This window comes from Mirounga leonina, unplaced genomic scaffold, assembly GCF_011800145.1.
Source record: "Mirounga leonina isolate KUSES-001 unplaced genomic scaffold, KU_Mleo_1.0 Mir_167, whole genome shotgun sequence".
Lineage (NCBI taxonomy): Eukaryota > Metazoa > Chordata > Mammalia > Carnivora > Phocidae > Mirounga > Mirounga leonina.
The window spans coordinates 3,981,750-4,007,881 of NW_023270422.1; the positions used below are offsets into that span (position 1 = coordinate 3,981,750).

Sequence of the window (26,132 nt, forward strand, 5' to 3'; positions counted from 1 at the left end):
TTCTACCAGGGAGGCTTGTGGGGGGCAGCCCGGCACTGCATCTGAGCCTTCTCTGTGAAACCGCCTCTACCATTGCAGCGTCCGACTCTGGAAGGAGACAGGAGCAGAAGGGGGCAGGGGGTGCTAAAAATGCCTGTTTTGTCATGATGCTAAAAGCAGGGGCTGTGTCTTGAGGAATGCTGTGTGGTTCCTTTACTCTTGCCTCTCCTGCCAGGAAAAGCCTCTCCAAGCAGGCAGCTCAGGAATGGAGAGAGCCCAGGACGGAGCCGAGCGCCCAGAGGCTCTCTGGACTGTGTGTGAAGGGCAGCAAGGCAGAGGCCCCCGGGAAAGGCTGGGCAGGGGCCGCAGAAACGGTGCGGGGCATTCTTTGCTGGGCTTTCTTTTCACTGAACTGCCGGCCAGGAAAGGAGAAAGGCCTCCAGGGTAACGTTTCCTAAGAGGAAATCACAAATCTGAATTGGAGGACATTTGTCTCCTACCATCTTAGGAGACAAATCGTGTTCCCCCTTATTCTAGTAGCAGTGCCCCCATTTCCTCTGGGGAGCCACGTTGCCCCCAGCCCATCTGTGTGGTTGGGGCTTATCCTTCTGTGCCTGCCGGACTTGGTGTGTGGCCCTGCATGTCACACCCTCGCCCCTGGGCCCCGGGGACCACGCAGCCCCAGGACTTCCTGGCATCTCATTTTCATGTGGGGAGGGCCGCCTAAGAGGACGCCAACTCAGAGGGAAGCAGGACCAAGATTCCTGGCTACCTCACTGGAGGGCCTGTACCCAGCAGTGCCTGCAGCTAGAGCTGCCCCTCTCGGCTCACAGTGGCCTGGGTCAGTGTCCTGCCACTCGCAACCAGGGGTCCCACCTGATAACCCTGGTGACATTAGGAACTGAAGACATGGTCCACTAGTGCCATGCATCATCAAGTCTGGGTTTGTGTGTGTGTGTTTAAGCTATAAGCATTGGTTGAAGACCTCCAGAACTTCAGGTTCGTAAGCTTTTGGGTCCCTTTGGACTCATTCAGGACCTACATTAAAAAAAAAAAAAAAAAAAATGGGCGCCTGGGTGGCTCAGTTGGTTAAGCGACTGCCTTCGGCTCAGGTCAAGATCCTGGAGTCCCGGGATAGAGTCCCGCATCGGGCTCCCGGCTCGGCGGGGAGTCTGCTTCTCCCTCTGACCCTCCTCCCTCTCATATGCTCTCTCTCTCTCATTCTCACTCTCTCAAATAAATAAATAAAAATCTTAAAAAAAAAAAAATGAAAAAAACAAAAACACAGGGACGCCTGGGCGGCTCAGTCAGTTAAGTGTCTGCCTTCGGCTCAGGTCATGATCCCAGGGTCTTGGGTCCATTAGTTTAACAAAGACTCAAAAGTGATCATATCTGTTAGCAGAGCACTTCTGGCTGAGTTTTGCTTATATATAGAAGTTTTGTTTGTTTGGAACACAAAAGAGACACGAGGAAGATCTACCCACATGAAAAGTAGCTCTGGTGATTGGTTTATTGCAGGAGGTGAGTAGCTGAAGGGCCTAATGCATGTTTGTGTTGCTCCGGAGCCACCCCCCTCCCCCATCAGAGGCCCCTACACTTCTCCTCCCTCCGGGGCATCCCACTGTGCAGCCCCATCTCATGGCTGTCAACTCCTTCTCCTTCCCCTGGGTGCCACCTCCGAGCCCAGGTGACCCGCAGTGTACAAATGCATGTGGTTTAGAACATAAGCATCTTTAAAATCATCATTCAAGAGGGAATGTTTGGGTCAAGAGCCGCCGGGGTCCCTGCAGCTTGCTTCCTTATCCGCACATGACCCCCCGTCTAGAGGGTGACCTGCGAGGAGCCTGCTCTTCTGTGTCACCCAGCAGCTGGAGCATGTACGAGCCGGTGTAGATGAGCAACTGTCCCGTCACCTGGGCGGCGTGGGACAGGAAGCGCAGCAGGCTCCTGCAACAAAGGGGACAAAGGTGCACGTCAGGCTGGGCGTTCTGGGCCAGCCAGGGGCAGACACGCAGCAATTCCTCACCACCCCCAAACCTGCGTGCAGAGGAGGCACTGCTCACATTTGATGCCGTAGGGAACCTGTCCCCCCCAAGCCCGCCAGGACTGGCTGATGTGCAGATGCTGACACAGGAGGCCTGGGACCACCTTTCCTCCGGCCACTTCCAGACGTGGCCTGTTGTACAGTCGTCAGGAAGCACAGAGAAGGCACACGGTGTGTCCTGTCCTTTGGCAGCTTGCTTACTCTGGCCACCTCAGGTGTTGTGGGGCCTGTTATTAAAATCAGCCTAGTCGGGTGTGAAAGGAGAGGCCAGGCTGAAGGAGAGTGGTCCTGTGACCCAGGTGGCTTAGGGTGGCTGGGACATCCCAACTGGGCCCTGTTCTGGCATCTAAGCCCTGGGGCGAAGCCTGGCATTCCCGTTATTTCAGACTAAAAAGGGGGCTTTAACTCAAATTCTTACTCTCTACCGAGTCCAAAGCAAAAGGATTTCATTCCAGTTTTGAAAGTTTTGTCACTTCACAAGGCCTTGGGGTCAGCCATGCCGCTCTGGAGAGCCCCCTGCCCCCGGGGTCCCATGACAGGACCCTGGCGTGATGCTTTCAATGTGGGGACCTGGATGACTTCTGTGGCTGCTTTTGGGGCCATCAGATCTCAAATGGTAAGAATTAGGGACAAGAAGGCCAAATTTGCCTCTCAAGAAAGATTTTGCTGAGGCAGGATTTTGGATGAGGTTTACTTTCTTCATTATATTTTTCTAAGTTGGTATAACTCTCCTGTCTCACTTTAGGAAAATCAAGCAATCAAGCTATTTTCTCCCATCTCAGCCAAAGGAGGAAGCTCTCCTAGGAGTCAAGATTTCAACACAGGGACAGTGACAGCTGTCTACGAGTTGGCCATTAATGGGTCTGAGTGGGAAACAGAAGCCACCCAGAAGCACTGCGGGAGCCAACTCTGTGCCCGGGCCCGCGGCTCCCTCAGAGGAGACCAATCTCATTTCCAGAGCATTTCCTGCCCTGCACTTGGCCTCAGGGATGACCAGAGTGGTCCCTACGGGGCCAGTGGCGAGAAGGAGCCAGGGCCCTCTGAGAAGCAGGGGCCCCTCCATCCATCCCTCCACGGGAATTAGGTACCGTCTTTACTAGAGGACAGAAGTAGGTGTGTTTAGAGCCCAGGCAATCATAAAGAACTTGGAAGCATCCTTGTCATTTTAAAGATGATGGAGCTGAGGCTCAGAGAGGTTAAGCAACGTGTTAAAAGTCCCACAGCCGGCTGCTCAGAGGCAAGGCTGGGAGGGACTGCAGGGGGCCCTCTCATGCAGGGCTCAGGCCTGGGGGTGGGGGCCGTGCAGTCAGCCTGGCCCCAGCCTGTGGGGTGCTGGTGCCCTGGCAGTGTGTGGAAAAGGAACATTCCAGTGCCCCCTGGCTGGAGCTTCAGGCCGGCAGTAATACAGAAGATGCAGGACAGTCGTCACCCAGGTCTGGGTGGCCACTCTGGGCAAAGCAGGGCAGAATTGCCACGGCTCCCTCATAGCTGTCATTCATTGCTTAGAATAAAGGCTTTCAGATGCACAGCCCTCATTTTTAAAAGAAATTTGGCTCTGCTCTCTATTTATTATTTAGTTTCTGTTTCCATGTAGTATTTCATGGTCTCTGGAGGAAAAAAAATATTTTGGCTCAAGACTTCCGGTTCTCTGATTAAGTCTGTGGCATAAACGCCCACAGGACAACAGGAACTAGTGAAGGTCGGCAGCCGCCCGTCAGGACAGGGCAGGGCAGCAAGCTGGGGACGGGCCACCCGGGCAGCGCCCACGCAGCTCCCAGGCCCCCAGCCGACCCCGAAGGGTTACCTCAGCAGGGCCTTGACTCCCGTACACCGGATGTCGTAGGACACCGAGTACATCTCATACATGGTGGCCTTCACGTTGAGGCAACCAATGACGTCCTTGGGGTTCAGCTTGTACAAGTCGAAGGTGACTCTTGCTATTCCCGCCTTCTTCGGCTGCTGGAGAGCTGAGATGTAGCTGCCACCCTAGAACCAGGAAGGGAGGGAGAGACTTTAGGAGCCTCTCCAGCTGTGACATGCAAATCCCGTAATTCTAGGTTTTTGTTAGTTTTGACTGTGCTCGCTTAAAACCTGTTAGTGACGGAGCTGCTCTTTACTTGAGGCCTGTTTTCAGCAGATCAATATGCTCCTATTGCTACCGTGTCCAAACCACAAGGAACTAGCCTTCCCCAAGCTTCCAGTTTCGTGCCTTGGGATGGGTGCAGTTTGGCTCCGGGGCCCGGACTGTAGGATGGCTGTGCTATATTGGCATGAGGTACCGAGCACATCCAGCCCAGGCACTTAGGGCCACCCGTGGTGACTTGACTGACGTGGACGATCTCATGATTATAGCTCGGTCTGCTTAAAGAGGAGTGGGCAGCTCTTTCCATTTTACAAGAGGCTGCCAGGCAGGAAGCTTCAGAATCAAGTGGCTAAAGCAAGGGCCAGGGTGCTGCCTCTGTTTTCTAGTCACCGCTCTGGATGAACGCGGACCTCCTGGGGACACGGAAAGCTGTTTGGTTACCAACGCCATGTAGGTCCTCCTGAAATATCAGTAGACCCTTCAGGTCAGGGGAGAAAGCCAGAGACCTCTGTCAGTCGTTAGGTTTACAAAGAGCACGAGAACGTCTTCCCCACAGAACGTTTTGCAAAAAGCAAGAAGGGAACCAAGCTGTGCCGGGGGTGACTCTCCCAAGGGCTGGCTCCACACACGGATCTTGCAGTATTCAGGATTCAAAGGTACGACGTCTCAGGAACCCTTGGGGTTGGGAGTAGTTGAGGCTAGAACTGTTAAATTCACCAATGACAACAATGACTATGTGAAGGTAAAACATAAATTCCCCTAGAAGTACCCAGGCCCTTCTTGCTGGAGCCACACTCTCTCCTCCCACACAGGACAAATGCAACAAGAGATTCTGGTGGTAGCCTGTTGTTCAGTGCACAAGAGGTCCTACTGCCTCTTTAGGGGGTATTAACCGTCCAGCATCTAGGAAACATTATTATTACTTTTTTTAAAAAAAGATTTTATTAATTTATTTGACAGAGAGAGACACAGCGAGAAAGGGAACACAAGCAGGGGGAGAGGGAGAGGGAGAAACAGGCTTCCCGCGGAGCAGGGAGCCCGATGCAGGGCTCCATCCCAGGACCCTGGGATCATGACCTGAGCCAAAGGCAGACGCTTAACGACAGAGCCACCCAGGCAGCCCTATTATTATTACTTCTTAAGTCGAGTGGAGCCCAACAGGGGCTTGAACTCATGACCCTGAGATCAAGACCTGAGCTGGGATCAAGAGTGGGACACTTAACTGACTGAGCCACCTAGGCACTCCTAGGAAACATTCTTTTTTAAAAATTAAGATTATTGTATGAGGGGCATCTGGGTGGCTCAGTCATTAAGCGTCTGTCTTTGGCTCAGGTTGTGATCCCGGGGTCCTGGGATCGAGTCACACATCGGGCTCCCTGCTCAGCGGGAAGCCTGCTTCTCCCTCTCCCACTCCCCCTGCTTGTGTTCCCTCTCTCGCTGTCTCTCTCTCTGTCAAATAAATAAATAAAATCTTTAAAAAATAAAAAAATAAAAAAATAAAAAGAAGATTACAGAATGAAAAGGAGGGTTTTACCTAAAATCCGGCCACTGTTCTTTCTCACTGCCTCATGTTCCTTTCTGACTGGAAGTGTGTATCTTATTCCCCCTAAAAGTCATCCTTAAGATTGGGTCTTAAATCAAAATCAAGCCCTCACAAGTTCCGTGGTGACATGGATTTCTCCGACCTGCCCGCCAAGGAAGGAGAAATGCTCACCACGTGGCCTGGTCCTACGGCACCCTCCCAGGCCTCCCAGCACTCAGACTGAAGACGGGCGACCCCTGGTGGCTACTTCTTGGCGGGCCGTTCTCGTTGGAGTTAAATACAACTGGCCTCACTGATTAAAAAACAAACAAAAAACACACACCTACAAGGGGGTAGGATCTATCCTACCCCTTATCATCAGCTCGGAGGTGCCCAATTCCACTGGAAGGAAGATGGTTGAAAGGTCTAAGTCAAGAGAAGACACCGACCCCAAGTCGCTGGTCAAGCAGGCTGTTAGGGGGCTGCGAGGCCTCCCGCTCCCTTGAACACACCAGCCCACAGGATTATTTGTGCCCACGGCCTCTCAGCGCCCTCGCTCTGGCTCAGTCTCCCGGCGCCCACCCGCGCTGAGGGCCCACGAACTCAGTGTCTGTTATAAAAACAAACACAAACTGCCCTTCCCTTCTGAGCTAGTTTCCTGTTGCTCTTGTAACAAATTACCGCAAACTCGGTGGCTTGAAACAACAGAGACTCAGACCATAACAATCTGGAGGTTGGCAGGCCACAGAGAGCCAGCAGAGATGTTCCTTTTGGAGGCTGCCGGGGGAGACGGGGCCCCCTCGCCTTCCCCAGCTTCTGGAGGTGCTCTCGTTCTTTGGCTCCTCACATCTCCCCTCCTCTTTCCCTGCTTCTGGCCCTCACTCTGGCCCTCCTGTCCCTCTGTAAGGACCCTGTGATAGCACAGGTCCCCAGGTTATCCAGGCCCATCTCCCCAGCTCAAGATCCTTAACTTAACCACACCCGCTAGGTCCATTGGCCAAGTACAGGAACACCTTCATGGACTCCAGGGGTTAGGATGTGGGCATCTTTGGGAGGCCGTTATTCTGCCCACAACATCTTTCTCAAACAAAAAGTAGTCCAGCTCAAGATTGCCTTTTAAAAGGTTTGTCTAATTCACCCTATGCTCTTCCAATCCAGCAGTAGCCCTTCCACCCTGGTTGTGGCCACTAGAAAGGTCTTCGGATACTGCCAAATGCCTCTCAAGGGGTAAGACTGGCCCCAGTCGAGAACCTCTGCTTGATGGATATCTATAGATTCTATTGAAATCCACATAGACAAAAGCTATTTGGGGTCATCACTCATTTTTAAGAGTGTAAAGGCGTCCTGAGGTCAAAAATTTGAGGATCACTTGCTTACTGGATTATTCTGGTATTTTCACTCAATAGAGTTGATGAGATTTATCCACAGAGATACCTATAGCCGTACTTGCTGCATTTTCACAGCTGAAGAGGGTTCCATTCAAGCAAGAGACACTGGAGTGTTTCTTTATGTGTATGGATATAGAAGCTCATGGCTGGGTATCTGCGTGCCGGGCATATGTCTAGGAGAAGACTGGCCGGGTTGTAGGTGGTGCTTCAGTGCTATGGGGTAAAGGCACACCGTTTTAAACAGCTGCTGGTGGGAGTGTAGAGAGTTCATTGCTCCATATCTTTAAAAAAATGGAAAGCCTAATAATACTAAATCTAATGATGTAAAAGAGTATCTTATTGTGGTCCTGTGTTTTCCTAATCACCAGTGAGGTTGAAGATTTTTTCCTATATTTTACTGTCCATTCTGCAGATACCTGTCCCTGTTTTTTGCCCATTTTTCTATCAGATTGTCCATTGTATCCATAACTGATTTCTGTGATATTCCTAAATTTATCAAATACTAATCCTTTGTTGGATTATGTTGAAAACACCTTCTGCCCACTTGTGGCTTACTGGTTTACATACTTTATAGTATCTTTTGATGAACAAAATTCTTAATGAAATTTAATTTATCATTTAAAAATGATTTATGCATTGTCTTGTTAAAAAAAAAACAAACACCCTAAGGATGTCAAATATACATGAGACCTTCTCAGTCATGTCTCCAACTTCTGTCGTGCTTTCCACTTCTACCTTCTTGTGCTACATCATGGAACCTCCTTGAGACGTATCTTCAGTGCTGCCTGTCTCCATTTACTTTAATTTCCAGAAATTCTATTTGATTCTTTCAAGACTACTGAGTCCTTTCTGATTACCTCTTGTCCCGTCTTACTTTTGATTACCTTTTATATTTCTTTGGGCATTTTATTTTATTATTTTTTTAAGATTTTATTTATTTATTTGACTGAGAGAGACACCGTGAGAGAGGGAACACAAGCAGGGGGAGTGGGAGAGGGAGAAGCAGGCTTCCCGCCAAGCAGGGAGCCCGATGCGGGGCTCGATCCCAGGACTCTGAGATCATGACCTGAGCCGAAGGCAGTCGCTTAACCAACTGAGCCACTCAGGTGCCGCTCTTTGGGCAATTTATTTATTTATTTATTTTTAAAGATTTTATTTTATTTATTTGACAGAGAGAGAACGCGGGAGAGGGAACACAAGAGGAAGAAGCAGGCTTTCTGCCGAGCAGGGAGCCTGATATGGAGCTCGATCCCAGGACCCCGGGATCATGACCCGAGCCGAAGGCAGACGCCCAATGACTGAGCCACCCAGGTGCCCCTCTTTGGGCATTTTAAATACACTTATTTTATACTCTCTATCTGATGATTCCAACATCTGAGGTCTTTGGAGGTCTGACTTCATTATTTCTGCTTACTCTCACATACAGTGCCTTAAGTCCTTACATTCTGTGATCTGACTGTGAACTCACATTTGTTGGAACTTAATGGAAACTCTCTGATGCCTGGATCAATGCTCATTCTGAGCCTATTTGCTCCTACTGGTTACATGGGGACACAATCAACCCCACCTCACTGGGGCTGGACGGAGGGACCAGTTGAGCAAAGAGAACTCAATGGATAAACTCCTTCCATCAATGCTTCCCTCCCCAGGGCTCGGGAAACTAAACTCTCAGCTTGAATGTTTTTTGGAATCAAGAGTCCTTAAAACCTTATGCAGGCAGCTTGAGTCTATAGATTCTTAGGAGAGAACTTTAAGATCCTCTGCTTTATGTGGGCATCTCTAATCTGGCCCCTTACCTTGTGTCAGCCCAAGACTTTGTCTCCTGTCCTGTCAGCCCCTGTCAAAACTGCAGCCCTTAGCCACTGAGGTGAGTGATGGCCACAGGTGAGATGCTCACAGGTAAGCTGCTTCTCTCGATTCTGGCTCCCATAAGAGTTTTGGCCTCTGAGGATTTTCCCTTCTTGAAGGTCAGTAAGCATATAAGATATGTTTTAATATTTTGCTTTACACTTTTAAGTGTTTTATAGTGGGATCCAAGATATATATAATCCGTAGTTTTCCTGGATATAGAAACCTTTATTCAACTTCTTTAGCTTTCTAAATCACTGTACATTCACACACACACCCCTACTTAACTTCACTGGCTATGTTAGCTTGCTGGCCTCCTCAGGACAGAGACTGGGAACGGTCACCAGGTCACATCTGCGCACTTGAACAGGACCTGTAGCTCCTTACTGGCCTAAACCTGTTCCTCAGAATTATTTGCTTTAAAGCTGGTGCAGCCACTCTGGAAAAAAATATGGAGGTTCCTCAAAAAGTTGAAAATAGAGCCACCCTATGACCCAGCAATTGCACTGCTGGGCATTTACCCCAAAGATACAAATGTAGTGATCTGAAGGGGCACCTGTACCCCAGTGTTGAAAGCAGGAATGTCCACAAGAGCCAAACTGTGGAAAGAGCCGAGATGCCCTTCAACAGATGAATGGTTAAAGAAGATGTGGTCCATATATACAATGGAATATTACTCAGCCATCAGAAAGGATGAATACCCAACTTTTGCATCAACATGGATGGAACTAGAGGGTATTATGCTAAGCAAAGTAAGCCAGTCAGAGAAAGACAATTATCATATGATCTCACTCATATGTGGAATTTAAGAAACAAAACAGAAGATCATAGGGGAAGGGAGGGAAAAATAAAACAAGACGAAATCAGTGAGGGAGACAAATCATAAAAGACTCTTAATCATAGGAAACAAACTGAGGGTTGCTGGAGGGGAGGGGGTGGGGGGGATGGGGTAACTGGGTGATGGACATTAAGGGGGGGGCACCTGATGTAATCAGCACTGGGTGTTATATAAGACTAATGAATCACTGACCTCTACCTCTGAAACTAATAATATACTACATGTTAATTAATTGAATTTAAATAAAAAAATAATTATTTACTTTAAATAATATAGCCCACGCTCATTAAGATGCTAAGTTTCCTAGGAATACTTTAAAGCAACCTGTTGAGGGTAGCAGATCCAGTTATTAGGGGAACACAAGGTATATATTTAGAAAGAGGGCAAGACAACACCAAACTAGGGAATGCACTTTTGTGCGTAAAAAGTCGGCTAAGCCTGCTTCTCCCTCTCCCTCTCCCACTCCCCCTGCTTGTGTTCCCTCTCCCGCTGTCTCTCTCTCTGTCAAATGAATAAATAAATAAATAAATAAATAAATAAATAAATAAATAAACAATAAACTCCTGTTTAAAAAAAAAAAAGTGTTTTTGCTTACCGGTGTCCACTTCTGCCCTTTCTCCAAGATCATGAAATGTGTGTTGTCTTCTAAGGTCTGAAAGAACTCTTCCGTATCCACCACAGTTCCGTCTTCTTCCAGCACCAAACTGACTAGTCCGCTGGTGATAACTAAGGCTTCCAGCGTCTAGATTGGCAACGCGTCAGAGACATGGAAGAAAGCAGGAGATTCCATTTTGACCACTCAAAGCCACCGATTAAGTTATAGTTTCAGAAATACTGTCTGATCTTGCTAAAATTTTAGTGGTAAAGATCTACCTTCACTGGTGTCTATGATTTAGTCTTTGCCTGGAAAAAGAGAAGTGCAGATTTTTAATGGATCTATCTTCTTCAGAGATTTCAATGACATGAGACAAATGAAGACACTGGGTAATAGCTAGTTTCTAAAATTACTTATTTTGACAAATAAAATGAATAATGCAGCAACACGATAAAGAGCCTTAGTCTCACGTCACATATCTGAACATCTCTCCTGCTACAGCGTCTACACATGGGATGCTCACTTATTTCCATGGGTGTCTTCGTCTGGGTTATGTCTCCCTGACCCAACTCAACTCCACAGGCTCCAGAGAGTCTGTGATTCTTCCTTATTTGGTGATCTAGGACACTGTTTTAGATTAAGGACTATTCTTCCCTGGGCTTTATAACCGAAAACAGATTTCCAAAGCCTGCTGCTTCCCTGTATTCTCCCTTGTCAAAGAAGAAAGGCTACATTATCAGTTGATGACTGTTTTTAAAGCCTTTGTTTCTGCAGCTAAATCTTTTATGATACAGAGAAACAATAATGTTCCCTTTCATTTTTTTCTTCTCCCCTTAGAGTCTCTGAGGCCATGACAGTGACATTTCTGTCTCTGCACTGGGTTAGGACCTAAGACCAGAGCCCCGTGTGTGGTCAGGGGCCCTCCTGCGAGTGGTGGGGAGGCGCTGTGGCTCCTGGCACCTTGCTGAGGAGCTCCTTCAGACTGCTGGCCATCACCCCTCGCCGGCTGCTTCTGTCATGGCTGGAGACCCGGAACGGGCGAGCCGAGTGCATGAGGGGAGTTAGTAGGACTCTCTTGGTCTGTGATCCCATAAACGTCAGGGGCCTGGAAATGGAGGGGAAAAGTAAAAATATCTTGGACGTTATCTTCAAAAAAGAGTCTTTAAAGAGAGGTTTGAAGTACACAAAATTAAAACAATTTTAATATTTGCATCTGAAAGAAAGAAAATCAATAGTTGGGGATTATTGAAAATTTTATATATACACATATATCCTGACATCAAAAAAAAAACAAGTTTTATATATATATATGTAATATATATATATGTAATTAAAAACACAACCATTATATTATTACACCTATTTTACTGGAACATTCAAAGTCCTTGTAGTAACTACGTGAGAAAGAAATGGTAAGGGTATCAAACTCAAACAAGAAATAAGAATTCTATGCTGCAAACATGGCTTTTACAGATGAAAAAAATCTTAAAAAAAAAAGAGAAAAGAAAAGAAGAAGATTCCCAGAGGCTATGAAGTGGCCAAGCAGAGTTAAAGAATTAGGTACACATGCACAAAAGTTACATATTGTACAGTAAGACTAAGCCAGGAATCGAAAAGCCAGATATTGGTCACTAGAGCAATAAACTAATTTTTAGAAATTAACTTAGAATAAACGATGAACAACAGAACACTATAATAATTGTGGTTGGAATAACAAGAAGGAAAAGAACTTTGGGTCATACGTTACATGACACTTTGGAGTAAGTTCCACATTTAAGAAAGAATTAATTCAAAATTTCACTATTAGAAAAACTACCACGGAGAAGGAAAATAACTAACAAAACCAAATCAAGACAATTTTCTGAGGAAAATAATCTCCAACCCTTGATTATCAAATTTTAGTTACCTGCAAATACTACACACACACACACACACACACGTACAAATGTGTATCTATAGTCCAAATACACACACATATATATAATGGGGATAAATGAGAAACTTACAGCTTTAGTAGTTATTTAACAAACACTTTTGTTTTTAAAGATTTTATTTTTAAGTAATCTCTACACCCAACGTGGGACTCGAACCGACAACCCCGAGATCAAGAGTTGCAGGTTCCACCGACTGAGCCAGCCAGGGCCCCAACATATGCTTTGTAAATATTGACTCAGTCCTCAGAAAACTGTGATATAGTCTTGATTTTCTCAATTTACAGAGGAGGGCAATCAGGCCAGAGAGCTGCCCCACAGCTGGTAGGAGCCAGAGCTGGGATTATGACCCAAGCACTGGTTCTTGGCCTCAGAAAGGTTATCTGGATGCCTCACACTAAAGAATAAGACAAGTTTGCATATTCGGGAACATACGAGGCTTTCGATAGCAACTAATGAAATGCAAAGCCGCCTCTGACATACTACCGCATGCTTTTAGACAAACATGCAAGAAGTTATTTAAAACCTACTCCGTAAGGAGAAGCAGATGCGCCTTGCCGTGGCTCTAGGCGGGGCTTCAGTCTCCTTGGAGACCAGTCTAGCAATGTGTAGTTTTCACCCAGGACGAGGGGCTGTTTTATATTTAGGAATGTATCCATAAAGAAATTATTTAAAAGAATATAAACAGGGCGCCCGGGTGGCTCATTCATTAAGCGTCTGCCTTCGGCTCAGGTCATGATCCCAGGGTCCTGGGATCGAGCCCCGCATCGGGCTCCCTGCTCGGCGGGAAGCCTGCTTCTCCCTCTCCCACTCACCCTGCTTGTGTTCCCTCTCTCACTGTGTCTCTCTGTGTCGGATAAATAAAATCGTAAAAGAAAAAAAAAGAATATAAACATAAGTTAGCGACGTGTCAGGTAGCTCGTTTCACGTCGGTGCTGTGATAAGTGACATGTGACCTCATTTAATCTCCGCAGCTCTTGAGGTAAGAGCACCTCTAGCGTCGCTCCCCCACACCTGAACAGTGCCTACCGATTTCAGGTGCTCAAGTAGTTGTGGACAATGTGAACAAATAGTCTGTACAATGACATTCAGGAGAATGAAACAAAGGGCTTTATTTCTAGGGCAACCTTGTAGAAGATACAAAGTGACGACATCACTGCTTTCTTACACTCCTAAAAGCTTGTCTAGATTAACCCTATGAAGGCTAAAATTCTAGAGACTTCTGTACTTTTTGTGAATGCCTATCGCCTAGGATTTGGTACTTTATTTTATATATATACATACACACATACATACACACCTACACATATATTGTCATATATTTATCTATGCTTTATTTTCCCAAACAGATTGGAATTTCCTTATGGACAAAAGCTTCTCTGTTGTATCTCCCATAATGCCTAGACTAGCATTAGGCATATGTGTTTTAAGTAATATGTGGTCTAACTTGAAGCTCTACAAATGGACATCATGAAAATTCAATGGTTTACCAAGTAATTTTCTTTTTTTTTTTTTTAAGATTTTATTTACTTATTTGACAGAGAGAGACACAGCGAGAGAGGGAACACAAGCAGGGGGAGTGGAAGAGGGAGAAGCAGGCTTCCCACTGAGCAGGGAGCCCCATACAGGGCTCGATCCCAGGATATGATCTGAGCTGAAGGCAGACGCTTAACGACTGAGCCACCCAGGCGCCTCCTAACAAGTAATTTTCTATATGAAAAACCGATAGTATAGTAGTGAACCAGCTCTCAAAAATTGTCAGGTTAAGTTCATGCTGATAGCACGATCAGCCAGTTTCAGCAAGGTTTCCATAATAGCGAGTGTCCGCACCTTGTCCCTCTGCCCCGGCAACAAATTGGCGTTCTAGGAATCAGGCCTGCATTGTTAGCATGGATTTGATCTGAAGAGTATTCAGCCAGCTTCGCATCAGCACGTCCTAACTGCTCACATCCGAGCCCTCACTATGGCCAGCTTGTGCTTGCTCTTAACATGTTAACTCATCATCATCACAACTTTACAGGGAAAGTATCACCCCATTTCTCAGATGGGAAAACTGAGGCTCAGAGTGATTTCTCAAGGTCACTCAGTTAAGAAGGAAAAGACAGCTCCTTTCCCTTCTAGGCTGGCAAAATCCATGCATTATTTATTCCTAGTGAGGCAACTGCAAGGGGATTGTGCCAGGTTACTGACCTCTGATTCAGGTGCCCCATTAGATTGAGCAGAGACCCAACGAGTGAATCCAAGCCTTGAACTGACACAGCGGTGAGGCCAGCAGACAGCCTCTAAACTTTTGCCCTGATTATAATACGTTACACCAGGTTCCTCAGTTACACAACCCGACGAACAAGATGCCTACATTCTGCTGAGCTGACGCTGCAGAGAACCCACTCATAGTTCCATCTCCAGCGATTTGGTGGACTTTGCAGTGAGGATTTTCCGTATTACGCTTTACATTTAGGATCAGGCTTTGGTGGCAACCTACTCATGGCCACTGAAACTTACAACTCCCGGGGGAAGTCCCTCTGAGGAGGGGAGAAAGATACTAATTCCACTTAATGCCAGACACTGGGCACATCAGTGTGTTACTTAACAACTTGACAAGACATGTGTGTCAGATGAGCAAAAGTGAGGCTCAAGAGGTTAGGAAATGAATAAGGTCAGAGTTAGCAAGTGCTAGAACAGTGGCTTGAGTCCAGCTCCCACTTTTGCACCACGGTGTCTGCCCTATAAGGGTGAAAACCCTCCTATAGGACAGGGCAACCCTGGACCCTCTCTGGCAAAGCCTCTCTTCTCCTCACAAAGCAGGAAATCATTGCTATGAACCAGAAGTCCTTCTAGAATCTGTACTCACTGAGGCCAGGGTCTGTCTGTACATTTTCTGACTTCCCCACAATCCCTAGCCTACTGTTGGCACACAATCTATTTACTGAGTAAAAGACAGGCTAGAACAAGATCAGAGAAATGGGAGAACAAAGTTCATGTCCTGGAATCTTAGGTCCAGGAGCCAGAGGCCAATGGCACACCTTGTGGGCACGAACAGCTTTGACCTAGTTAGTTCTGGTCTTGTATCTCCTCACTGGATGCCAACATTCACGCCTTAGGAAGCACCAGTGCTCCAGTTACGTAGTATAGGGGATTATACAGAGTCCTGATTGTCTTTATCTTCGGACAAGAGAAGGGCTGGCAGTGGTCCCTGGTCCTCCCTCTCCACGCTGCCCTCAAGATAGCCATCCTCAATAAAAAAAAGTCCATGTTCTTCTTACCCATTACTTTTCCTAACTGGGAACTGGGTCGTTGTTGGAGAACAGGCTTATGGAGCGCACCTCAAAAAAATCCTCGGAAAATTAAATTAAATTAAATTTATTTAATTAATTTAAATAAATTACATTAAATTAAATCCTTATATTCCTTTTAAGGAACAGGATGAGTGATTTGATGTATCAAATTATATAAAATTGAGACTCTCTTATGGATAACATAAAAAGGGGTTAAATGAAATTTTATGTACACTAAACCTATTTAACAATTGTTATAGGAGTATTTACTTTGCTCCAGCTAAAGGGGCAGCGGGGTTAACTGGCTAGCTAAATGAACAAAGCAACATATTGATCCAACTCACTGCTGGTCCTCCCAAGAGGATAATCTATGTCACTGGCTATTAGCACAATGCCTAAAATGTGTTGCTATTCTCCCCTCAATATTTTAATATATCAAAGTTGAGACAGGAGCTCTGAGAAGCCTTGGATTAGATACATCACACGTCGGTCACCCTCTAATTCCTGGGAAAGTGCAGACAAGCCTACGAAGCAGGAAGGAAACAGCTCACTAAAAGGAAAAGGAAAACCAGGAAACAGGTTATTCAAGGAAACACTGTTTCGGGGAAATTGAGACAAAAAGAGAAGTCAGACCTCATAGAACATTCTTAAAAACTGGGAAGGGGCATATCTCCCAGAAGTGAGGAAAACAGAGAAATCTTTGTATTTTTCCCGGAGGGAACTGAGGAGGCTCAACTTACAACAGTGTGGCAAATAAAGCAAGGAGCCACAGACTGTGGGCAGATGTGAGCTTTACTCCAGGAAAACGAAGCTAGGCCCCCCAAGCATAAAAAACCATGTTTTTATGCCACCCAATGGACTGACGTTTCTTCCAAAAGTGGAAGAAGGAGGAAAAGGGCAGGCCTGGGAACAGAGTCTCCCCCAGAGAGAAACATTTTGGGGTCAGCAGTGATGAGGTGGCTCTGTAAGGCCGTGTAAGCGACTCCCCGGGGAACATCCAGAATGAAATGAATGTTTCAGTGTCTGAGTGGCCCCACGTTTTCTTATTAGGTGGAAAGGAGGAACCCACCTGAGAGTAAGTCAGCGCAGACACGGGTAGGCAAGTCAACCAAGCAAGCACTACCACCAAAGCCTGGGGACAATGAGGACATCAGGGAGGGAAGTGGTGATGTCCAATACAGCAGTGCAGAGAGACAGACAGGATTGAAAAGCGGACATCAGGCCTGGCTGGATCTGGGCGAGCGGTAGGGACAGTGTCGGGGTCTAACTCAGTGGCCACAGCTGGAGGAGTATTGGCCTCAGCGATGTTTCCCCCTCCCCAGCAGTGCCTGAGCCTCCTTATGGGCTTACACACATGGGGCACCACGGCCCCACAGGGATTGTGCCGGCCCCGGTCTGGGCCTTGACCAACCTATCAAAATGCTTGATGCAGTAAGAGGACTCAGTGTATGACCATGAAGTCTTTGGACATTTTGAGATGTTATTAAAATAACAGTTTAGGGACGCCTGGGTGGCTCAGTCGTTAAGCGTCTGTCTTCAGCTCAGGTCATGATCCCAGGGTCCTGGGATAGAGTCCCGCATTGGGCTCCCTGCTCCGCGGGAAGCCTGCTTCTCCCTCTCCCACTCCCCCTGCTTGTGTTCCCTCTCTCGCGGTGTCTCTCTCTGTCAAACAAACAAACAAATAAATAAATAAATAAAATAACAGTTTAGACCCACGAAGGAGTGAGTGTCAGGAACCGGGGAGATTTACTTGTAGCAAATGCAATTCCTTGTTTATGTCACTAGTAAGAAGGTGTTGAAATGTGTCCTGAAATGCCAGCTATATATACAACCTAGAGATCCTTGTTCAAGGAAAGGAAAGCTGTACCAAATAGCAACAAAAGCAGCAATTTTGTGCCCAGTGTAGTATCTATCAGCTCTGTAACAACTTCAAGGTCGGTGTGAACGCTCTCACTCACCGACAGACACAAAGGCTGAGCAGCTTTGTCTATGACAACACACGCCGGTGTTGGCATCCTTGACGTCCAGAGCTCTGCTAAGAGACCTCAGGCTGCTTGCGCCATGACTATGGTCTTGAGGGATCACAGACGATTAACAAACTAATGACTGGTTTAAGACTTTAGAATTGCTGACCTTAATAAAAGATGTGTATGTGGATTAAGTTATTTCTTTGGCAAAAGGCAGTCATCTACTAATGAAAGACAGAGTTAGGGCCATCTAGGTTAAATTAAGGAACACGGAGGAAACAGTAGCAAGACTGTAACTAACAAACGTGGCCATCACCTTGTCTGTGGCTCACATGGGTCTTCAGCCTGGACATGGTTCTAAAGAAGGACAGGGAAGATAAGTGTTTTCCTTTCAACAAGCAGTATGCATTGTTTTTCTTCCAGTTTATTTTGGAAGCAGGTAGATTTTCTTTCAAAGAACTGCATAGTGTGTCCCTAACAAATGGTCACTCACTTTTAGAGTTTGCCAAGCTCAGAAGAATGTGTCGAGTAGGCCTTCCCTTATGTTTTGATTTGCCAACATTTCACAAGCAAGTCCCCTCCATACACACTTGACCCAATGGAAACCTCACACCAATGCATTTTGGATCTGGGTAGCCTGTTGTAGGTGAAAAGGCAGGGTCAGCAGGCATCTCCCGCTCCAGGCAACCCCAGCTAGGAATTACTTACCAGTCCTTAAATCTCAGCCTGCCACCTCCCTAGGGCTCACAAGAATTTGCAGAATGGGTGTGTTTGCATACTTGAGAATTGCATTCCAAACTGTCAACAGCTGTTACCCCTGGAGTGGGATTGTATGGGGGGTGGGGACGTGAGGAACAAAAAAGGAAAGAAACCCAAGGCTTTACCTTTATGCTTACATGCGTTATTGAAGATGCATGAAACAAGTCTGTTTCTCACCCTCCCGGGTTCCTACTACTTGACTTCTGGTTTTGGGGGATTTGTTTGTTTGTTTTTAAAGAGAAAGCCCGTGCTGTTCAGACAGACCACCTTTACATTTTGGAAGCTATTTTTCTAACCTTGAGTATTGCACACAGCAAATTCAGCCCCCTATAGATCACACTAGCTTTGTAAAGTGACGGTCCCTGCCATCCTTCCCTTTCAACCTACCCTGTCCCTCTGCCCTTTGGTACAAATGGGATCAGTCACCTCTGAAAACCTGCATTTTAAAGAACTCAAGGGCTTTTCTATCCTTTTTGAAGTACTTTGAAGATCTTCAAAGAAGCACGATCTCTTCCATAAATCTATACTTAAAAATTACTTCCATGCAATATTTGGATTTTATTAACAAGGACAGGATTGGGTATGTCAAGATACTGATGTGGGAAACAAAAGCAGAAAAGAAATTATTAAATTTCCTTACTACCTACAGCCCATTGACAAGTCCTTGAAACAGGCAGAGTGACATTCCTCTAGGGACTCAACTGCCTCAATGTTAACACTTTGCTAAGGGCAAAAGACAATCCTAGCCCAACCCCCACACCTCCCCCAGGATTCTGTAAGTCTACTTTAACATACAAAAATTCCTTTGGAAACTTCCTTTAGCTCTACTGCCCAAGATACATGTTATCAATCATGCCCCAAGCATATGAGCCACCCATATGCATCTGAAGGGTCTCATGATTGAGTTTCTACTAAACAGTAATAAATGACCTTTCCTAACAATAGCTAGCCCCCCTCAGGATCCTGGGAGGCTTACACTATCCCTAACCCCCTCCCATCTTGAAAGTATATAATGGGCCACTCCTCATGACCCTCAGCTCTTTCTGCCCACGGGTCCTGTCCCTGTGCTTTAATAAACCTTTTTGCTTCAAAGACCTCTCTAGAATTCTTTTCTTGGCCGTAGGTTTCCAACCCTAACGTTCTTTCCTGCATCAATATGAAGATGAACGGAAGCCGGGTTGGGGTGAGGGTAAGTGCTGCGGTGCCTTCAAGGCCCCAGAGGGGGGCAAAGACCTGGGAGAGGGGATAAGACTCCGCAGGCGTCCGCGGGCCCTTGGTCCCTCCCTGGGCAGGGAGGGCGCTCTCGGATGCGGCGAGGAGGGGGAGCCTTCTCCCCAAACACCCCCTTACAAGCCTGGGTGGATTCATCAAGCAGGGTCAGGGCGCATTCAGAGTCCAAGGGGTGCTCTCGGCTCAGCCCATCCTCCCCTTGGAGCTCAGAGCCCTCCCTCGTCTTTAGGGGTAAGCCTGGACCATCCCAAAGCCGCCCAGTGTCCCCACCAGCGCCCCTGCTCCTGTCGCGATCCCGAGGTACCCTAGAAGCCCTGTCCCCGCGCACCGTGGAGGCGTTGCCCGGGTTTCCCAGGACGGGGGCCCTCGAGGATCTGCACCGGCGGATGCAGCAGCAGGAAGAAATTCAGCCACTCCCGCACTCACCACTGTCACCTGTTCCGCGGATGCCCGCGCACCTCGGGAGCGCCACACCTGGCACCTGCGGCCAGCTGGAGGAGGGGAAGGAGCCCCGCGGCGGCCTCGGGCTCTGCCCACCCCGGCTGCCCGAAGGCGTGCGCACAGAGGTGAGGCTGGGCGCGTAGGCTGGGACGCGACCTCGGGCAGCTCCGGGTCGCGGGGCGCAGGGGGTGCCGGGTGACCACGGGCGCAGGCGAGCCGAGGGGCTCACGGAGGTGCCAGACCCACGGGGATGCAGAACGCTCAGGGCGTGGGGGGACACCGGGCGCAGGTGGGACGCAGAGTGCCCAGGCACAGGGGTATGTGTGGCGCGGGGACGCGGGACGCTCCGGGACGCGGGGTGCATGAGGTGCAAGGAGACGCGGGGCGCAGAGGGGACGAGGGGCCCAGGGGGATGCGGGGAGGGGCGCAGGGGGGACGTGGGGCGCTGGCGTGGCCCTGAGCCGGGCTCGCGCCGTACTCGCCTGAGGAGGGTTCCGGCGTAGTCGCGGGCGGTGTCCATCGCCAGGGTCCCCCTCACGGCTCGGCTTCGGCCCGCCCGCGGCCTCTTAAAGCCCCGCCGCCAGCCCCGCCCCGGGCCCCGGCAGGCCCGCCCCGAGCAGGGCGAGGACCTTGGCAATGCGCTCGCCGCTGCTTGGCCTTCTGGGAGCGCGCCCGGGTCCGTGCCACCTCGGGGCCCCACGGGGAAAGCGGCTCTCGCAGACCGCTGCAGAGGACGGTCCCCACCACTCGCGACCCCCAGCTGCTCCGCGGGTCCCCTGATGGGCATTGTTGGTCTGTTTGCCTTGCGCGTTCTGGGAGTTGGGAGTAACTGGCGACATCACCAGCCGAGGCAGCGTGGCTTTGACTGTGAAAAGGCAGATGTGCTGTTTTCAAACCCGGGCCATGCGGGGGGAGGCCAGGGTGGGGGAGATGAGGTGCAGGATGAGTTACCCCCAGGGCCGCGCTGGGTTGGCGCCCAAACTGCAGCCCACGACGTCCCGCTCCGAGCTCAGCAGGCCAGTTGGCAAGGTGAGGAGGTTGCTGTAGACACCAGGACACGTAGCCCTTCAGGTGCTTGGGGGAACTTTGGCTCCCTTCCTTTTAGGTTGCTTCACGGCTGTATCATGGGCATTTGGGGGCAGTAGGAAGGGTATTCAGAACGGAGGGGTAAAGGAACTGCTGGACTGTATTAACAATCTTTTAGCTATAGGTAAGAGACTTTCTCAGAGTGGGGGCGCCTGAGTGGCTCAGATCGTTGAGCGCCTGCCTTTGGCTCAGGTCATGATCCCAGGGTCCTGGGATCGAGCCCCCACATGGGGCTCCTGGCTCGGGGAGGAGCCTGCTTCTCCCTCTCCCTCTGCCTCTCTCCCTGCTCATGCTTTCTCTCTCTCTCTCTGTATCTCTGTGTCTCAAATAAATAAATAAAATCTAAAAAAAAAAAAAAGAGAGAGAGAGACTTTCTCAGAGTGAAGAAGGCAAGAGAAAAACAAGCTAGGGCGGAGGGGGGTTTTGTTCAGGTCCTGATGCCACAAATAACCATCCCAGAAGAGGCACTCTGGCTTGTTTTAGACCTCAGAAGGGGGCAGGGAACCTGTCAGGGATTCCACAGAGCTCTTACCTACAAAACCAAAGCAGAAGTCTCTTGTCGTGTGTAACAGTCCCTTAATTCCAGCCCTTTAAAAAGTGGGACACTTCCGAGGATGTAGAGTTGCTAGTGCATGCTATCCTGCACAGAGTTGAGGGACTGGCTCCACAGATCATTAGTAAGTGCCGGTGGCCCTATTATGAGAGGTGTTCCCGAAGAGTTGGAGTCTGACCTGCGCTGCCCTTCTCCTGACTCAACTCTGTTTCAGCACCCTGATTTGGTCACCCAAAACGGCTCCTTCTGTCGGCATTCCTCAATTCAGCTCACGGAAACAAGCACACACTTCTTCCCCTTTAAGGTCACTGGGGTCAAAAACCTCATTTGACTTGCTTGAAGGGGTGTTGAAGCCAAAAGCAATTTCCTTCCAGAGTCCTGGACTCCACAGGGTCTGCTGTGGAGCACAGAGCTGTGTTTTCTGCTTGATGCCACTGGGACTGAGGCTCCTCCCACTGAGACCCTGCTGTGGCCTGAATGTTTGTGTCCCACCCCCAAATTCATATATTGAAGTCGTAATGCCCAATGTGATGGTATTAGAAGGTGGGACTCTGGGAAGGTGCTTCAGCCAGGAGGGTGAAGCCCTCACGCGTAGGATTAATGCCTTCTGAAAGAGGTTCCAGAAAGATCCCTAACTCCTTCTGCTGTGGGAGGACACAGCAAGAAGGTGCCGGCTATGAACCAGGAAGAGAGCTCTCACCAGCTCTCACCCTATCTCAGGCTTCCAGCCTCCAGAACTGTGAGCAGTGAATTTCTGCTGTTGTAAGCTGTCCATTCTGTGGTATGTTGTTATAGCAGCCCACGTGGACTAAAGCATATCCCCGGTCTGATGGACGAGAACGGGGTCCAGGTAAGTCAACTCAATTCACCTTTTAGAAAACTTTTTATTGTGAAAAATTTCAAATGTAGGGACATATAGCCAGAACGTTACGTGAGCACCCTTACGCCCAGGGCCTGGATTCAAGCACTGCTAACGTTTTGACATATTTGCTTGTTATTTATCTGTATCTTTATCGAACCTCTTCACATAAAATTCTTCAGCTTGCATCTCTGAAGAAACAAGGACCTTCTCACACATACCACAGTGACATTAGCACTCCTAACAAAATAAAAATGATCTCTTAATAACACCTAGTCTATAGTCAAGCTCCCCAAACATCCCCACCTTATGTATAAGGCACTTTTCTTGTGCCTGAGAGACAAATGTATTAGACCTGTTCTGGAACAGTGAAGGTTAAGATCACAGGAGATTCTGACACACCAATAACCAATCAGGGGAATAGGTGCAATTAATTTACATCTTTTTAGGGTCTAGAGAGGCATCTGGATGTTAAGGCACTTGGGGTAGGCTTGTTAAGGACTGATGAATGAATGAATGAGGTGCTATGTTCATGGTAATATGTGAATGCAAATTACAAAGGGAACAAAATGTTGACTTCTGCCTGCAGGGTGTCCAGGAAGGGACCCTGGAGCTGAGGCTTGAAGCGTGAGAGAGCATGTGGTGCACGGGGGTGCTATCCTACATTGCTTGGCGTGTCTGGCATCCTGGGTGGGTGTGTGGAGGCTTCTAGAGGAGAATGCCCCGTGACCACTCCGGGCAGCCATGCTGGAGTGAACCACTCCAAACACATAGCCACTGTTGCTCTCAGTGGGGAACCAGCAGAGGTGGTGGGGTGACCTGCTCAGATGTAGATCTGAGAAGATCACTCTGGGGTGGCTCAGAAGCTGGACTGGGCCAGGGGGCCTGTAGGTGACCCATGTGATGGATGTCAAGGACACTGACAGTGTGGGGGAGGGGAAGGGGTAGAGAGGGGGCAGGGAACATTTCACAAGACCTGATGATGGACAAAAAGGAAAGCAGCTGGAGAGACTCTGATAAAATTTCTGATCGGATAGCTGGCGAGGCAGCGAAGCCCTTACTGGGAGGAGAAACACAGGAGGGGCAGCGAGGTTGTAGCTGAGATGGACATTATGCTGAAACGCACTGGCCGGTGGGCTGTGCCAGGCAGAGATGTGGGGTGGGCCCCTGGGCCCGTGGCCCACACTCAGGTGGCCCTCAGGGCGAGGACCCGGCTGGAAGCCAAGGCTGGCCAGCTACCTATCTGCCCCTGAGTGGGGACTTGTGCCATATGAGTGGGTGGGTGGTCCCAGGAGGGCGTGTGGAGAGGGAGTGGAGGGCAGGGGCATGTGTTGTTCCTCCGTGTGTGGCGGCCAAGCCCAGGAGACCGTGGAGAAGAAAGTGGGTGAGAGACTGCACGTGCCCGCCGTGAGGAAAGTGCTTTCTAGCACATTTCCACGATAAGCTCCTTTCTCAGGCAACATAATTTAATACACCTTTATTCAGCAACTCCCATGTTCCAGTGCAACCTATGTTCCACCAACAGCCCATCTGGCCACGCTGCCTAGGCTGGTGATGTCAATCACTCCAGCTCCCAGAACGCGCAAGATCAGAAATCCAGTGTTCTGTGCGGACTTCAGCCACTGTTTGTCCACAGAGTCCCTGCAGAGTCTGTGTGCGGTGCCCCCTTGGCGTTGTGCCTCAGGGCGGGCTTCCAGAGGCTGACCTCCCTGGCTCCCTGCTCCCTCTGGGGGTCCATGCAGCCTGGTCTCCTTCTCCCAGGTGGGCCTTCCCTCTCCCTCTCCGAGTCCTGGCCGAGCACCCCCTCTGGAGCACAGGCTCCTAACCTGGCCGGACCGCATTCCAGTGTGACCGTGGGCAGGTCACCTAATGTCTCTCAGGCCACAGTCTTCATCTGTAAAAAGGTGCAGGGCTCTTTCGCTCATCAGGCCGGGGGGAGAATCAAGTCCCGTGAGGGAAGGGTGCCCAGGTGCAGTGCCCGCCAGAGGGCTCTGTCAGTGCGGGTGACCAAGGCCACCGTGATGCAGGTGATGGCCAGCTGGACTTCCGCTCCCAGCCAAGGGTCAGTACCTGCTACGGAGCTGGACGACATTATGGAGAACACAGGTGCTTAAAGCTCAGAGACACTTGAGCAAGCATCTAACCCGATTTCATGTGTTTTACAACAAAGTGGATAAAACAATGAACACTGAGTTGGAACCCTGGACTTGCAACTTCCAGATTCTGTGTGCGCAAGTTTTCCTTGCATTGCTTTTCTTATGAGCTTCACTTTCTTTATTTCTAGTAATCCCTGACCATCTGTATTCCTTACCAACTCTCACGGGGTTGCAATGAAGGTTAAATGAGATAAGTTTTTGAAATACATCATCAGCTGTCAAGCACTAGAAAGTGTTAGGTCTTATTATGGCACTGATAAGGAAATTGAGCTCTGGAAAGGGGCTAACTCGAATTCTGTTGACCGCATAACCAGGGCATCTTCTGCAGAACTGTCAGTAAGGCAAAGAATTACTTTCACTTCCCATAGTCAAAGTGCCCAGTATTCTCCTATTTCCACATTGCTTTCCAGGAAAGCTTACCGTTAGAAAAAAAAAACACATATATTTACTTATACTAAGGTATAATGATTGCTCTCCCACTCAGCAAACATTTACGGGGCATTGCCCTAGTTATCCCGCACCCCAGCCTCAATCCATTCTCTGCTCTTCTTTTCCCAGCCCTAGGCTCCAGGACGCTGACCCTTGGAGTTGCACTAGAGGTGCCTTGCCCTTTGGCTTCCAACTGGTTTCATTAATGGGAGGCACTGGTGGCCTTTCTCTAAAATTAAAAACAATTGTATTGCAAACTCTAATATGCATACAATAAAGTGCACAGTTCTTTATTGTATGACTCATAGAATTTGTATGTTTATAAGACACTCAGATCAAGATAAAGAATATTTGCAACACCCCAGTAGGCTTTCTCTTGCCCCTTCTTGGCAGTACCCCCGCCCTCCCACCCACAGTGGTAACACTATTTTGGCTTCTATCACTATCGCCGCAGATGAATTTTGCATGCTTTTGAACTTCAGATAAACTGAATCCTACAGGATCTTCTCTTTTATACTTGGCTTTATTTGCTCCACCATTTGTCTGTGAAATTCATCCACATCGTTGCATAAATTAGTAGTTTGCTCATCTTTATTATAACCAAATAGAATTCCATTGTGCATTCCAGTTTCTCTCATTGGGACTGGGCTTGAGAGATGGGTCAGAGGAGCTCACCCTGAGTGAGGGTGCAGACATGTACCCAGATATTTACAGCAAGGGGTGCCATGGGAGGAAGGGGGAAAAGCATCCATTTTTCCCCTCTAGAAAGGCAGGGAAGATTTCAGAGAGGAGCTGAGTGTTGACCGCATGGAGGAATTGTCTAGAAAAAAGTAAAGAGCCATCCAAGGGGCAAAAGTAGTGTATCTAAGACATACAGGCATGTAGTGCCCGGTTCTCTCTACATAAAATGGCTCATTTAGTTGGATGGAGGGCAGAGCAGTCAGAGGGACAGAGTGACATGGGGAGGGGACACATTTGAAGAGAGGGAAGATTTTGCAAATCTCCGGAATACAGTTCTCATGGAAAGACATGTCTCAGGAACAGGCTTGTCCTAGGAGGTCTGGCCTGGGCATCTGCCTTTCCACCAGAGCGGCTTTGGGTTCTGGGGCCTCTGAAACCAAGTCACAGACACAGAGAACGATGCCTTGG

General features: G+C 48.6%; 1 protein-coding gene across 2 annotated transcripts; it reads right to left on the minus strand.

The window, feature by feature from the left end:
* Positions 1-1,464: 1,464 nt before the first annotated feature.
* Positions 1,465-20,480, minus strand: CIDEA (cell death inducing DFFA like effector a). Of its 2 annotated transcripts, none has more exons than XM_035013874.1 (5): positions 20,383-20,480; positions 11,258-11,402; positions 10,298-10,444; positions 3,828-4,009; positions 1,465-1,926 (listed from the first exon to the last, which is right to left on the minus strand). In XM_035013874.1, the coding sequence occupies exons 1-5, from the start codon at positions 20,418-20,420 to the stop codon at positions 1,779-1,781; spliced, it is 660 nt and encodes a 219-aa protein (XP_034869765.1). In that variant the 5' UTR covers positions 20,421-20,480; the 3' UTR covers positions 1,465-1,778. The 2 variants fall into 2 exon arrangements, with proteins under 2 accessions (XP_034869765.1, XP_034869766.1); XM_035013875.1 differs by lacking the exon at positions 20,383-20,480 and adding an exon at positions 18,179-18,277.
* Between the last annotated feature and the right edge of the window lie 5,652 nt (positions 20,481-26,132).